Raw genomic sequence first — 16,643 nt, forward strand, 5'->3', positions numbered from 1 at the left:
GGAAACTGTTACGTATTTATTATTTAACAATGTGCCCTGGCACTTGACAAACGCATGAAAAAATATTAGTCTGTCCTACCCAGCTTGCAATATAACAGTGTGCCTTGTATGCAAAAATGTATGACAATGCCAACCAGTTATTCATGCTGTGAGGCAGAATAAGTGAATAAATTGCAGAGTTTGTGGTAAGAATATCTTAATCCTATCCCTTTCTTTTCCATTGACTTCACAACTTGTTGCAATGCTCAGGATTAGACATCCTGTGGGTCACTACTCTCAGGGTGATCTTTGTCAGTATTAGGTGTGGCATCATGAATATTGGCGTTTCAAAAAGGTGTTTCTTGCAGCTTTTTTGAGTGCCCCAGGCAATGCAAGGTTTAGAAGAAACCACAGCTTTGTGTAAAGTTTGAACGACACCTGTCCTAAATTAACAATGGCATCATAGTGTTGGCCAGTTCTTTGAAAATGTTCTGCTTCAATCCTTGGTCTTGGTTAAACAGTGATATATATTGAGCTATCTGATTAGGTCCAGAATTCAACTGGAGAAATATTTGCTGAAATATGTAACGCCAAAAAATAGCTTATGGTGTCTACCTGCTTCTGGTCTTTGTTCTGGTTATATTATCTTGCAGAATATTATTTATTTGCCATTCTCTTTTCCCTGATATTTGTTTTGGAAATTATTTATTTCATGTTTTATATCTAGTATGAGAAGATGCTTTTAGTTTGAGTCATCTACCTAATTCTGATTTTTTTTTTTTAATGGACTTTCATGATAGTACGTTTAATCTTCTTTCAAAACTCTTTAATTATCTCTAAAGTACAAGAGTAAATGGTCTTGAAATGCTTTTTTCCTATAGTTTGGCCATTTGCCAGGCTGTGAATTAGAATTGACAGGGGACTAAAACTGTTCCACAAAGGCTCATAGCAAATGATACTGCCTATCATCCTTTCTGATCTGATTGGCTCTTATGGCGGTCTTTGACATAATGGACCGTTATATTGCATTCTTATGGTGTTCATCATGTTTGCAATTGCATGTTTACTTCCTTACTGCCAGGCTGTCCCTGTCCATAAAATATCTTTCTCAAACTGGACAATGAAGCAACTGTTCTCTCCTTTTAAATTAAATTTGAAAAGGTGATGTTTTCAAAAGCGCTCATCATTGGTGTCATTCTGCTCTGTGTGATGTCAGTGGCATAACTTGTTTTCAATGGGAGCAGAAGTAAGCCAATGCTTACCACCTTAGGAAATCCTGTTCAAACTTCTCCTGCAAGTTTTTGAAGAGAATTCTTTACTCTGTGATCCTTAACCCAGGCCTTCAGAGAACAATGTCATAATCTAATTTATGTTGCCCTATTATTCTTTTCTCCACCTTATTATATTGTTTTATTCTATTTCCTCCTGTCTTGTCATGCTCATCAATAGCCTATAAGTAAAAAAAAAATAGTGGGAAGTGCTAGTCCATCAGCAACCACAGCTAAAATGATAAATCAGCATTAACTCTGATCGCTGCCCTAATATGCATCGTGATTCAAATTCATCATCTTTATGTTATTTATATGAAGGTATTTCCCAGAACCAATTAAGGCACATCAATCTTGTGGCTAAAGTTCAAGCCTTCTGGGGCACACATCTATTCTTACTGTTTCTATATACAGGTCTCTTCTCCATTTTCTGTATATTCTGTATTTTCATCTGTATATTTCCTGTTGTCTGAGTAACACCTCCAAGTGGATGTGTAACAATTTTTAATTATTAATCCTAAATGAAACATGAATTCACTGTTTTGATTCTGTTTTTCTCATTTTTGTTTCTGAATTTCTGGGGTATTTTTTTTCCTATAACTATGCCAAGGAATTTGGGTGTAACTCTTGTTTTGCATCGTTCACTTTAAATTGTGCCATTCATTTTAAGTGGTGTAGTCGCTGCTCAACCTCTGTCAGAGATTAATTTGGGTAATTAATATTTCAGTTTTATCCCTGTCTGACATGTCACTGGTAAGGTTTTGGTGCATGTCTTGGTTATGTCCCAGGTCAGCAGTGCGACTGTACATGTGTAACACAACTAGCTGGAATCTGGTTTAAATTAATACCCATTAGAAGCTTAGGTTTGTCATTTTAAATATAGTGTTTTTGGTGTTGTCTGGGTTACTCCATTGGTATGTAGCTCTATGATTTATGAGGTTCATGTTTCTATCCTAGTGTTTTGATTAACACCACAATTTAAATCAGTGATTCTCAACTTTGATCCTTTTAAGGGTGATGTGGCATCTGGCCCTTGTATAAGTGATCTTCTCTTCTCATCCTGCCCCCTGCACCCGGGGACCAGTGCCACTTACAGCTGCTCCTCTGGGAAGTCCTGCTACAGGCCCCTTCCACCTGCCTCTCTGCTGGCTGCTCCCAGGCTATGAGCAGCGTGCCCTGCTGTGGATGAGTAGGTGTTGGGTCATGGAGCTGTGCTGAAATAGTCGCTTCTTTCCCAGGAGAAACCAGGAGTATGTATACAGGTGTTCAGGATTTTTCTCTCAGAGCAAAATTGCTGCTCCAAGAGAAAAATAGCCTCACTGGAATCGACTACTTCAGCAAGCAGAATATGCCCCCTTCACAATCCCACATTGCGCTGCTGGGAGCCGGGCTGAATTGGAGCAGCCTAGATCAGCCAGCCCGGGCTGCCCTGTGCACTGCTGCCATTCGTTCCCTCTCTGGGCGGGGGAAGCCTGCAGAGCAAGCTGAGATGTGTTCACGGGCCCCTCCCTGGCTGTGCAGCTTCAGTAATGCGAGCTCTTCAAAGTCTCGAAACTCCAGTAAGTCTGTTCAGGTGATTCCAGGTTTTTTTTCTACCAGGAAAAGAAACCTGGGAGAATTATCCTGGATCATTTGAATGTGTGTATGCAGCCTTAGCTTGCGCTCTAGGTGTCTGTTTCCTTGAAATGGAGACTTTAACTCTCTTGGAATATGGGCGAGGGCCCAACATCCTGCTCTCGCTCTCGTTGAAGATTTGCTGTGATATACAGAGATCAGATCTGTAATGTGCAGCAACAGATGGGATGCCTATGTGTCAAAAGTTGTAAAGCTGAAGTAATAATGCCTCTTGTTTCATAGGTTACTTATTGAAAGTCTGCATTTGTTCACCAGCCTCATGGTGTATCACCAGCATTTTGTCACGTTTTTCCAATCTAACACTGTTGCTTAGTTGAGTGTTGCTGGGATTACAATGCAGCTGGCTCCAGACCCCAACTGGAGTGATTTGATGGTGGATCAAATTGCATATATTGCAGATATGGCAGTTGAGTGCTTGCAGCCATCTTCTGCATTGTGCATATTGAGAACCTTTGGCTTTGTTAAAGTTTCATTGCAGATATCCTCTTCTCCAGGGCAGTTATTTCGCCTTAAAACGGAGCATACATTCCTTTTTTTTTCTTGCAGTAGTTTTAGCCGTGATCCCAGCCCTCACAGACTAAGCTTTTCTTGTTTTCCCCTGACTTTCATGTTGCTTTCTACTGCATATGCACTGGGCATAATGCTTGCATTCCTGGTTGGTCTGTCTCTGCCCTGTTTCCTTTAGTTTGAGCCCCTGCTGATTAGCATTGTTCTAATTCTTTCTCTTGACAGTTCAGTAGCCCTTGCTGTTTGGAGGCATTAGTCTAGGGTTAGATCTGTTTCTTTGAACAGCCTACCTTCAGTTCTGGTATCACTCAGCTCTTGCATCCATGTTTCTCAGAGATTTTCTTGTCTGGAAATCCAGCATTCCTGAATCCCTTCATGCTGCCTATTCTAAAGAAATGGGACAGAGTTAGTCAAGTGGTTCGCGACAACTTTTGTTTTCATAAGATTTCATTGTTAGCAATTTCCTCGGGTTTGGCGATTCTTGTCATTTGTAGGTTAGCTGAAACAATTTTAAGTTGCGAGCTCCAGTTTGCTGAATATTACTTTTGTGAGTCCTTTGTTTCTATGGGTTCTTTGCTTGCTGCCTGTCCCAGCATTGTCCCCCTTCTCCTCACCCCCCCGCCATGTCTCATCCCTTGTGTTTTCCTTTGTGTTCAAATCACTTTATTTTATACACTGGTCTGTGCAGTTCTTTTCACAACATCTGATGAAGTGAGCTCCAGCTCCCAAAAGCTTGTGCTATATATAGCTCTGTTTCAGTTGTTCTGTAAATTGCAAGCCCTATTCTGCCTTCTGCTGAATATTTGCCACAGGCGTTTACAACTTTATATTGATTCAGAAGGTTTAACAATACAACTACCCATAATACATAAATATATTATTATATATAGCCATATAACTGATATATACATTCAACATTAGTCAGAATATACATACTCCATTTTAGTCCAATGCCTGGAGCATTCTGAATTGCACATCTCATAAAATGCAATGTTTTATGCTACTAATCTTGAATATCTGTTTTTTATGTTGTATTCTTTAAAAACATTTTTCTTGTTTATCCTAGGGGGAAGAATGCAGACTCCTTTGAATCAAAATATTTGTGATATTGGTCATCTTTAAAAGTGCCTTCAGTTGTTTCTAATGATCATTGTTCATCTTTCAATCAGTATTGCCTTTTTAATTTTTTTTTAATTGTGTGGTGGGCACTGTAAAACATATTTTAAAAAACTAAGGCCCAGTTAATTCAGAAACATATTCCATATGTGTTGACATTGGCCTACCCACTCCAGCTGTATGAAGTAACCAATGCTTAAAAGGGGTCAAACTCAGACAAGTACCATTTGAGTTTCATTTCCTTTTTGATTTCTTTCTGAATAACATTTAGTCTAAAAACAAGCATTTTTCAGCTCTGTTTTGGACCTTCTTACTACTTTTCTGAATAAAAGATGGCTTAGAAACTTTGGGTGTGTGTAGATGAAAGAGGGGCCCTAAATTGAAGCGGTGGGTTTAAAAAACACTGCTTCAGTTTAGAACCGATTAAACCCCTGTGTCATGCACACACCCCACTGACTTACCTGCCTCTCTAGCAGGGAGGGGAGGGTGAGCTGCTGGCAGGTGGAGGGGGGCAGGGGCTGGCGCTTCCCTCCGCGGCAGAGGCAGCACCCGCCCGTCAGCACCTGGCTCGGGTGGTCCCAGGGGCCACCGCAGCCACAGAGGGAAGCCCCGGGCCCTCGCGCAGCTCAGGCAGGTTTGGGGGTGTGGGGCGCAGAGATCAGGCTCGCCGCCTTTTCTTGGGCAGAGCCTACTTCCCTGGGCTGCTGCCAGACTGCCTGCAGAGCCGTAGAGCTGCACGGAGCCCGGTACTTTGCTCTGTGGTTGTAGGGGCAGCAAACTAAAAGTCCTTTAAGGGGTTTTAGTTTGCTGCGCCCCAGTCATTTAAGGGGCATTACACCACTGAAGTTCCTCTAGCAGCTGGAATTAATGCACAGTATGCTGCCGAGGCATGCTAACACCAACACCATTGAAGCAGTGCAAAAAGCATTTAGCTCACTTTAAAGTGTCATGCACATATGCCTCTTGTTTCATCTACACATGGCCTTTGTTTCTATGCTGCCTCACACAAATGGTTGAGGGAAGATATTTTCTATGTGAATTTGATTTAATGAAAATAACTGGCCGCCTGCGCAGCAGGAGACGTGGCCAGAGCCAGCCTGGGCAGCAGCCTCAGGCAGAGTGGAGGGAGATTAAACCCGCCTGTCTCCTTCCTGTCCCACAGGCATGGGAGCCCTAGCTGGGGTCTGCCCAGCTTTCTCTGGTGCTGGCTGCTTGCATGGTGGAGGGTGTGCCAGAGCTGGTCTGGACAGTGCCTCGTGAGTGGCCAGCAGGGGGAAAGCCAGGCAAACCTGGGCCGGGGTCCCCTTTCTGGTGGTAGAGGGGTTTAACCCCCCTCCCTCTCTTCCTCCCCTTTGCCTGAGGATGCTGCCTGGCCCTCTCTGGCTAGGCCCCCCACCATGTGAGTGGCCAGCAGGGGGGAAAGCCAGCCAGACCCCAGCTAGGGTCCCCATGCCGAGAGGAGAGAGGGGAGGTAGTGGGATTTAATCCCACTCCCTCCCTCCCCTTTGCCTGAAGCTATTGCCTGGACAAGCTCTAGCCAGGCCTCCTACCATGTGAGCTGCCAGCATGGGGGAAAGCTGGGAGGGTTCCCTGGTGGCTGATCAACAGGTGGGGGGTCCCCTGGGTGCACTGGCAAAACCACCAGAAGTGCCAGCGGCAAAACCAGAAGCACTGATGGCAAAACCAGAAGTGCCCCCTGTTTCTCCACGCCGCTGCTGCATACCCCCGGGGCCTTCCTAAGTACCCCCAGGGATATGCATACCCCTGGTTGACAACCCCTGCCCTAGGACATGGATCTAGTCAATGTTTTGAACAAAATAAAAATGTATTGGAAAAAGTAATATTGAGCAAAGGACACTCCTACTCATAAGTTATCATGTATAATAAATGTACAATGTTGGAAAAAGGTATAAAAATTCCCTTGAATGTGAAAATGTAAATTAAAGTCTTGTAACAATTGTAAGTGAATTCTGTAAGTTGGGGTTCATTTGGTATTTAAGGAGATGGGATAGTAAATTCATATGGTACAAATCAAGCAGTATTTCAATTTACTTAGTTATTGTATCAACCTGCTGGCAACCGGTGTTTAAAATTTAAAACAGATTTATATTTAGAAATTAGAAAAGCAAAAGACAACATTTTAAAATTTGATCTTGTATATGAAATATATATTGGTCTGTTGATTTTTCTGACCACTTCTGTTGTCACTTCTTAAAAGGCACTACACTTAAGGTTCCTTAAATTAAATTATTCATTCAGAAATTTAATGTAATTGAAAACTTAAGTTGGTCTGTACTGTAGGAATTCATTATCTTCCAAAGAAATCCTTTGTTAACGATGTTAAAGGAGAATGTGATTGTCTCCTTTTATAATATGAATAGTTGTGTCTGAAGTATAGCATCCTCACAGTAGTTTAAGCCCTGATGTTGTAAAATGTTCTGTCCAGAGAAATCCTTAAGTGTACTTCATGCGTAGGGAGCATCTACCTGCACAGGTCCCTTTACCTAGCTGGGATTTGTAGTCTTTAAACCAAAAAAAAAGTTTCCCTCTTAAGGTACTTTACTGCAGATGGATTATAGTAGTTTTTAATTCTGATATTAATAGCTAAATGGAAGGCCTTTTTCATATAGCTTTTTTCCTCGGGCCTGATTCTGTTATCATTCATGATGATACTTTCCTTTGAATCAGCTGAAGGATTCACAGAGTAATCTACTATTCATCAAGAGATGAGGAAAGATTTGGGTGCCTTGAGGCTTCAGAGCATATTCCTGTAGTGTGGAAGAAGTATGGCTAAATTCCCTCTTCTGTTTTGCAAATCTCAGCCGCAACCTGGTTATTATTTTATTATAACAATGTGCTGGCAGCTTGAAACTCTGACCTATTTCCTTTTCAAAAGCTGCCACACAGCAAAAATTTCCTTAGGACAAAACAGCACAACTTCCCTTTTCTAGAGCTTTACCTTTATATGCAGTTGATATTTGAAAAAGTCATATGAGTTTTATAAACTTGGGATATTAAATATTATAAATATTACGTGACGTGTCCAGATATTTTAGGTGCACATTTAATCTAGTTAATTTAATTAATCTCTCTTTTTTTCCCTTTTTAAATTTAGCCCCCAGATAATGGGCCTCCACCATTACCAACATCATCCCTTCCAGAAGGCTACTATGAAGAGGCAGTGCCACTTAGTCCTGGAAAGGCCCCCGAATACATCACTTCCAGTAAGCAGTATATATCATATAGAGACCTAAGCACTTCCTACTGGTTCATCATTAGTACTGTTTATCTCAGCACTGTAGTGTTCTTTACCACATCCAAATTTTCAGTCAGCCTGAGCTTGCTTAAATTGGGCTTTGAAATGGCTGTCAATAAACTATTATGCAGAATTAATGAACTGGACATTTACACACTCTCTTGTTGAGAGTGTTTTTCCACAGATGTGCAAAGATTCGAAGGGCTGTTTTGCTATTAGCTGTCAAATCATTGTACATGACTGATTTGTTGCTAACTAAGTTTACCAGAATACCTAGCATATTTTATATAAGATGTTTTTAATTGTTCAAATGTTAATGGATGAATAAAATGCATCTTTTTCTCTCACAGCAATTAAGTACGTCACCTTTGAACACCTAACAAGTGATCTGTAATCCATTTGTATATTAGAGGTCAGGGAGAGCCCTTCATTGTTGCCTGGAAGATTACAAGTACACATTAGCTGTTAACATAAAAACAAAACACAGGAAATCTGGCATCACTTCACATGGGAGACTTGAGAAAAAGAAAAGAAGTTCCAGAAAATGTAAGAATGAAGATACGTGCAGTCTTAGCAAAACATGGTCATGCCACTCCCCACTTCTTCCTGACAAACACTGCAGGGTGGTCCTGCTACACCCAGTCTGAATTTCCAAATCAAGGTTGCTAAACAAAGCCCAGTTCATTTTTAAAAAAAATGTTAACTACAACAAGGTATCCAAACCCACTAAAGCTTGTAGGATAGATGGACCAAGAGAGTCATTCATTAGTGCTGCAACTTAAACAATAAACACACAACCCCCCCAATATGCATATAAGTATGGGTTATAACCTGTATTGCCTACATTTTACTGCATTTCATTGCCATTTTGTATTTATGAAGTTCTCTTGTATTAAAAGTTATGTAGGAACATAAGTCTTGTCAACAATTCATAGTTTCATAGACGTTAGGGACTGGAAGAGACCTTACCAGTTACTGGGTCCAGGCCCCCTGCACTTTGGCAGGAAGGACTGCTGGGATCAGATGACCCCAGCAAAACGGGCGTCAAGACGCTTTTTGAAGATTGACAAAGTAGGTAACTGTACCACTGTACAACAGGGCAGCCTGTTCCAAACCCTCGGCACTTAGCTTGTAAAGAAGTTTTTTCTTGTGTTGAGCCTGAAGCGATCTTCAGTCAGCTTGTGCCCATTATTTTTTTTCCTCCCCTGGGAGGCCTTGGTGAATAGATGCCCCCTCCCCCTGGCCCCTGATATACCTATAGGCTGCCATCAAGTCCCCTCTGGGTCTTCTCTTCTCCAGGCTGAACTGTCCCAAGTCTTTCAGCCTGTCCTCAAATAACCTGGTCCTTGGGCCTCTAATCATGCATGTGGCCCTCCTTTGGACTGTCTCGAGCTTCTCCACATCCTTCCTGAAGTGCGGTGCCCAGAACTGGGCGCGGTACTCCAGCTGCGGTCTCACCAAGGCCGAGGAGAGTGGGAGGATGACTTCCTTAGCCTTGCTCAAGGTGCCTCGGCAGATGCATGTCAGTGTTTGATGAGCTCTGCCAGCTATGGCATCGCATTGGTGGCTCATGTTCATTTTGCTGTTTGTCATGACACCCAGGTCTTGTTCAGTTGTGGTGCTGGCAAGCAGAGGACTGCTGAGCCTGTAAGTGTGTTGTAGATTATTTCCTCCCAGATGGAGCACTTTACATTCTGCTATTTGTAACTGTAATGGCTACATTATGCCCTGGGGGGGGTCAGCCTGCCAACCTGGGGCTGCTCTGATCAAGCTCAATGTGTTGTGGAGAGGCTGACTGGAGCACAAGGGTGCTTCAGGGTGGGGTTAGCCATCAGGCATCCCCAGCATTGAAGCACCCTTGTGCCCCAGCCAGCCCCGCTGGTGGCTATGTGTCATAGGACCATAGAACATTAGGATTGGAAGGGCCCTCAGGAGGTCATCTGGTGCAACCCCCTGCTCAGTGCAGGACCATGCCCACTGTATCATTGCAGCCGAGGCTTTGTCTAGCCAGGTCATAAAAACCTGCAAAGATGGAGATTCCATCACCTCTCTAGGAAAGCTGTTCCCGTGCTTCACCACCCTCCTAGTGAGAGAGCTTTTCCTCATATCCAACTTAAACCTCCCTTACTGCAACTTGAGACTGTTGTTCCTGGTTTTGTCATCTGTCATCACTGAGAACAATCTAGCTCCATCCTCCTTGGAAGCCCTCTTCAGGTAATTAAAGGCTGCTATCAAATCCCTCCTCAGCCTTCTGCTCTTCAGACTAAATAAACCTAGCTCCCTCAGCCTCTCCTCAGAAGTCATATGCCTCAGCCCCCAAACCATTTTCATTGCTCTCTGCTGGACTCTGCAACTTGTCCACAGATGCTGCTGCTGCTGCTGCAGCTACAGCCGGGTAAAACTGCCCTGCGCACAGGGCCATGTGCATGTATTCCTCCCGCATTAGGGCTCTCTGGTAATCTTAAAAGCAGACAGGATGGCTGTAGCCCTTACCACTAAGTACCCCCATCACTCCTCCTAGAAACAGAGGCTAGCAGGTGAAACTGTCTCAAATGCCTGTTTCTGGGAGGAGCTTAGGGTGTGACCAGGGAGTACTGCAGCTGATGCCGGCAGTCCTGTCGGCTTTAGGGTTGTCAGAGAGCCCTATTACAAGAGGAGTGTACACCATGCCACACAGCCTTTTCCAGGCTGCTTGTGCAGCAGGCATGCAGGGCAGCTTTACCTGCAGGCAGCAATGCCTGGCTGAGAAGCACCTGTTAGGACATCACTAATTTTTTCAGTACTATCTAACCTCAAAAATTATGCTGAGTGGTTCTCAACTGGGGGTGCCACCACATTTTAAGAAGTGGTGGAGGGGTGCCCTACCCTGCTGTTGAGAGAGAGAGAGTTGTCTCCATCTTCTTTATCTACTGAGTGTTTGGTTGGATGTCTGTACTGAATTGTCTTAGTTTAGTTCCCTGGCTGATGCAGAAGTGATAATGAAGTAGGATCCCTGATTACTCCATGCTTGTCATAAGTCTAGTCTAGCTCACTGCCTTCACAAGCAGTATGTGACAGCCTTCTTATTAGATTTCCTGTTCTTGTAATAGGTCTTTGAGTAGTAGCCATGGACCTGTATTTTCATAGGCCACTCACACTTGGAAGTCTTATGTTCACACCACAAAGGCTAGATTATTTAACAACAGTTTAAGTTCTGCAGATGCTTATTTCCAGGATCTTGGTTTCTGTGATTTAAAAAAAAATCCAAAATTGTCTGATCAACCCCCTCTGCCCCCAAATGCACACACACGTATGCCCGTACGCATGTGTTTGTATATGTATGTGTATATATGTGTGTGTGTGTGTGTGTAGTGTTTCACTTTAATCGCAGAAAAAAGTGAAGTGGGGGTGTTAAATCAGAACATTTTGGATTTTTTTATCAGAGAAAACCAGGATTCCTGCTTATCTCTTAAGGCAGAGGTATCAGACATCTGGCCAAACCAAACAGGGCACTGTACCCGGTGCTGCCTGTAGCACACATGTTGCATGCATCCTGTTGTGCTGGCCTGCCCATGAGGGGTCGGTCCAAGCTCCCCAGGTCAAGTCGTACAGCTCCTGGGCTGGATCCAGCCCCTGGGCTATGTTTGAGATCTCCCTTAAGATTTGTCAGCACTGTCATGACTACACATAAGTGAGCAGGTTTTAACCTAACTGTACCTGTGCTAGCCTAAAGCTCCGTGCAGGCTGCCTAATTTGCTCAAGATGCTATGTAAATACCTAGATGTTGAACTGTATGGTGTCATAGCTTTACTGCTATCAGTACCTAAGCCGTTGTGTTTTGAAGTGATGTTGGGCATGCCTACAAGAGCTGCAGTAACACTTTTACTCTTGTATGGACACAGGCAAGAATAGCTTCACACTGAAGAAAATGTACTGTATTCAAAAGCTTGTCTAGGTTTATCCCAGCTGTGCAGTTGGTCCAATAAAAGAGATCACACACACACAAATTCTTGCCTTTCATGTTCATATATATATATATATATATATTATGCTTTTAATTCATCCCCTTTAAGGCACCTGCTTAATTCATCTTCCTCAGTGGGTGTGTCTGCACAAGATGCTGTGTCACTGTAGCAATGCACTACAGTGATGTAGTGTTAGCGGGCACAAACTGCGATGCTGCAGCTCTATCACCATAGCAATGTGTTGCTACGGCTATGTAGCGGCTAAAAATAACATTGCCGGTCCTGCACAGTAATGGCTGTTACTACGCCGCAATTTAATACTCCCTAAAGGAAGTACTAAATGAAGGCGCAGTAACAATGGTGCCATAGGGGCATGTGTAGACACACCCAGTATAATCAAATGAGATGATACGAGTTGATGGTATTAAATCACCGGTGGCTTTTCGACAATTTGTTGGTATTTTTCCTACCAAGCCTGCCTTCTTTTAAGTAGTTTAAATCTCAATCTCTTCAGGTTCAGTTCTTATTTAATATTAGTGGAAAGGAGAGCATGTGAAAGAAACTGTATACATCATATGTGTAGTTGTTCTATACATATATTCTTCTAAAGTCCCACATTATATCTCTTCATGAGCTTCTAATAAATATTTGTTAGGCATGGATATTTAATTAATTGATTGTGGTTAACAACACATCGACTTCAGAAATCAAATCGAGACTTAATATCTGTTAAACATTGATCTTATCATATTCCAAATTTCCTTTTTAATTAATAGGTTAATAACCAATACTGATCAATTGTAATCGTAATAGCATCTTGTTAAAAGTATGCAGCTCACCTTAAAAGGGAAAAGTAGCAAGTCTTTGTCTCAGAGTTCATAATCTATTAAGCATGATGCAGCAGTTTGGGATAACAAGGGATGGAGAAGGGACATCTCAGTAAAGATAGACAAAGGTCATAGCAGCAAGGGCTTCTGAGTATAGGTCAGGGTAGACAACCACCAGTATGGGTGCCAGAGCATGGCATGCAAAGTCATTTTGCTTGGTGCATATGCCTCAGGGCAGACCATAAAGAAGGGGCTAGAAGACATTGTTTTTTAATTGTTCAGTGCAAAGCGACTATGTGATATAATAACTACGGTGCAGAAGACATGAAAGGTGCCACTCCTACTATGAAGTGTAAAGTCTTTCCACTTGATGGGCTTTGATTTGCTTTGACATATTCTGCTAACCGTGCGTCTGTATAAATCCCATAGTGGAAAACTCAGCCTTAACTTTTGGATCCCAACTATCACCTCTGGAATTGTGATGTAAATATCTTTGATGAAAGTATATAGTATTATGAAGAAAAATGCAATGGCTAATCACATGATCTTATTGAAAAGGAATGGAGGAAACAGGATATTTGCTTGGAGTTCAAGGTAAAAAGAAACCAATTTTTTTCAATATAGCAAGGAGTGTGATAACCATATTTAAGTTAGGTGGAGCATTCTTTCATGGAATATGAGAAAGTTAAAACATCCTGTAAAATGGAAAGGGAAATAGCCTATTAAAAATACAGTGAAAATGGATACAATATTGCCTTTTGCCTGCTGTAACAGATACAGACTTAAAAATGAGGGTGTAAAAAGTGTTTTGTAGGCCCTTGCCTGGTAGAAAAAGGGTTGCTGTTCTGTCTCTACTTCTACAAGGTATACCTCAAATTTAGTGAAATCACCGGTATCTTCAGTCCTGATAAAGGTTAGATTTGAAGTGCTGGCTTCTATATGCTTCAGAATTGATCTGAAAATAAAAATGATCCCAAGCTCATAAACTAAGAAAGCTGTGTGTTAATTTTGGAGGGGCCTATCCCATTTATACATGTATTGAAATATATTGTCAAAATAGTGTTCCCTTACTTTATTTAAAGAGTAGCATTTTGTCGTCTCTGCTTTCCATCACGATTGGTTTTCCCTCACAAATTTATCAGATTCAGAGGCAATCTTTTGGTAGAGATTGGAGCAGAATCGCAGTACCTTTCATTTTAAACAGAAGATGGCTTTAGACAGGTGGTTATTTATGAGGGGAACATGACAAAGGGCGCGTTTACATGAGATGTGTTAATGTGCATTAAGGGCTCTTGTCTACACATGTGTGCCTTTAATGCACATTAAAAATAGCAAATTTAGATGTAGTTAAAGTGCATTAATGCACATGTAGATGCAACTGGCACAAACTTTAGTGCCAGGTCTTCCCAGCCACTAAGGAGCCAGCCTGAGCCCAGCCCCAGGGCTCCTGGCTTGCTGGCTCTCCTCCCCCAAGTCTGGGCCGCTCTCTAGCAGCCCCTAACTGCAGGCTATAAAAGCCAACAGCCATTTTGTGCTCTGGGGAACGCACACCAGGAACCTGAACAAGACTGCTGGTCTGTGCAGGAGCCCAGCAGGCACTGCATGTACCCCTGGACACACCACAGGCTGTTTCTGCCTGGCCTGTCCCCCTCCAGAGCTGCTGCTAAGCCACAAGTGAGTGTTGCAAAGGGCTGCACTTTGCTGTGTCCCTTGCCCAGCCCTGAGATCTCCCCAGTGCTGCTGCCTGAGTGTCTGGCAGCAGGGCCAGTACCTGTTCCCTGCTGCTGCTCACCCCCAAAGTGTCTCCTGTCCTTGCAGGTCCTGTGGTGAAGTGCCTCTGCTGCATGGCTCCCAGTCCCTGGCTGTGCCCCTGTGCTGGGCGCTTCTGGCAGCCGTCAAAGGCCAGACATGAAGGAACAGCTATGCGGGGGCCCAAAGATCCAGCATGGGGTGACCATGTAATCATCCTCATCCCCATTGAGCCCCAGTCTTGCCCATGCCACCCTCCAGAGCCCCCAACTGGACCCGGGAGGAGTTGCATGACCTCATGGCACTCTGGGACCATGTTGATGTGCAGAAGTAGTTCACACAGAGCAGGAACTCAAACCCCCACATTTACTAAGCCCTGTTGGGTGGGATGTGGGAGTGAGGGCACTCTCAGTTGGCGCAGCAGTGCTGCATAAAGGTCTAGGTCTTGCAGGTACAGTGGATGGTTGTGACTGACTTCAGTCGTTGGTCCGCTCATACCCAAAAGGCCGTGCCCTTTATCTGTCAGCTGACCCACATTTTGGTGCCCCAGAAGCCAGGTTGAACCCCAGTGAGTGCCACAAGCAGGGGAGGCCTGGCAGAGCCCCTATCCTGCCCTGAAACCTCCAATGACACATTACCAGAGGAGGGGACCTTGGGCCTTCAGCATCCCACCCCGTCCTCCTCCCTGGCTGCTGCATCCACTGGCAGCTCGGGGAAACCTGCCCTTGGCACAGTGGTCTGGTCTGGATGTGCCAGCTGTGCCGTGGCACACCAGAGACTGGACCCTGTGCTCTAGTGGCTGGTGGTGATGATGGAGGGACAGGAGCAGGCATGGTGGCTGAAGGAGCAGACATGAGAGATACAGGAGCAGGCCTGGTGGCTGGAGGATGTTGTCTGGGTGGAGGCATAGGAGCAGGCACAGCGGGACCACGGGGCCCTCATGGAGGACCTGGAGCAGCTCCAGTAGTGGGGGGGGGCACCAATCGCCAAGCAATAGAGACCATCCTGGCCCTGGTACCTGCGTACATGTCCCCTGCTGTCTGGCCCCCATCCATGGCCCCACAGGGCCCCTAGATCCCACCCGCCACCCTGCAGCAGGCTCCTCCCTGGCCCTAGGAGGAGGTCCTAGAGAACTTCCTGCCTGCCATCCCCCCTGGCCTGGCCCCCTCCCCCTCTCCAACTCCCTACTCTGAGCTGGAATAGCCAAAATATTGTAAATAATTTTTAGTATGTATATAGTTTGTCTTATGTATATTATTTGCCTCTTGTAAATGAGTTTTTTATTGTTGGTAGGTGGGGAGTGTGGTGGAAGGGCACTGTTTGTTGAGGGGGGAGGGGTGCAGGTGAGGATTGTGAGGGCATTAAAGTTTTTTTGTTTCACTCTTGTGTGTGTCCTGAGAGTGGTGCTGCAGGTGAGTAGAGGGTGTGTGGGCAGCAAGGCAGGTGGGCTTGAGTGGGGAAGTGCAGGAGGTAGGGCCCCCATTGACACATGTGCAGCTGTCCTGGGGTGTGGGTGGGGTGCTGCTGGGGCCAGAAGGGGCAGCACCATGGCCAGTAACAATGCAGGGGTTTGAGTTTCATGACTAACAGAGGTTGGGCTGGAGCAGTGCTGGGCACCACTGCCAGAGGCAGCCCTGGTGCGGGGAGGCAGGGTGGGCAGGGAGGGAGCTGGCCTACTCTGCCCCTGTGTTGGGCACGTGGCTCCTTGTCAGAAAAGGGGCTGGCCAGAGATCAGCGCTTCCATGATGGCTGTCAAGTACTGGCAGCTGGCTCTGGCTTCAACATGGCTGCCAAGTGCTGGCAGCCATGTGGCCTAGGATGGAACTCCCCCTGGTGGCCACAGGGGCACATGGCATGGTTGAAGGGACTTGCAGCTAACTTCAGTATCAAGTGCACTAACTTTAGTCCCAAGTCCCTGCACATGTAGACAGCTGCCAAAAATTGCTTAATGCATAGTAAATTTAGTCATGCTTATTTGAACGTGTAGATGAACCCACTGTGTCCTAACTCCACAAGATCTCTGTTAATTTGAAAGAATGAAAGGGAGGCCGTTTATGACCACCTAAAGTATTGTGGGAATGAAATGGGGTTCTAGCAGCTCACCCCTTAGGTTATGCCTCTGTAAAACATGTTCCTCAGGGAAACATCTTCAAGATGTAAATTTAACTACTGAATCTACATTCTCACATTTCATTAACTTTGTAGTATGGGTAACAAGCAGGAGGAACTCACCCTCCTGCTGGCTGACACCAGCCCGGACATAGTGGGGATTACGGAAACGTGGTGGGACTCAACGCATGATTGGGTGGTGAATGTCAAGGGCTATAGGCTGTACATGAGGGACAGGATAGGAAAGAGAGGT

At 44.5% G+C, this 16,643-nt stretch overlaps 1 protein-coding gene across 3 annotated transcripts in view; it reads left to right on the plus strand.

Annotated features, from left to right (window-relative positions):
• Positions 1 to 16,643, plus strand: part of AFAP1 (actin filament associated protein 1) — a 142,384-nt gene that overhangs the window by 51,466 nt on the left and 74,275 nt on the right. For all 3 annotated transcript variants that reach the window (XM_019552881.1, XM_019552880.1, XM_019552882.1), the window contains exon 4: positions 7,621 to 7,729. In XM_019552881.1, the coding sequence (XP_019408426.1) occupies positions 7,621 to 7,729 (109 nt within the window). The remainder of the gene's footprint in view (positions 1 to 7,620; positions 7,730 to 16,643) is intronic.

Source organism: Crocodylus porosus, unplaced genomic scaffold (genome assembly GCF_001723895.1).
Source record: "Crocodylus porosus isolate Cpor-Errol unplaced genomic scaffold, CroPor_comp1, whole genome shotgun sequence".
NCBI classification, from domain to species: domain Eukaryota; kingdom Metazoa; phylum Chordata; order Crocodylia; family Crocodylidae; genus Crocodylus; species Crocodylus porosus.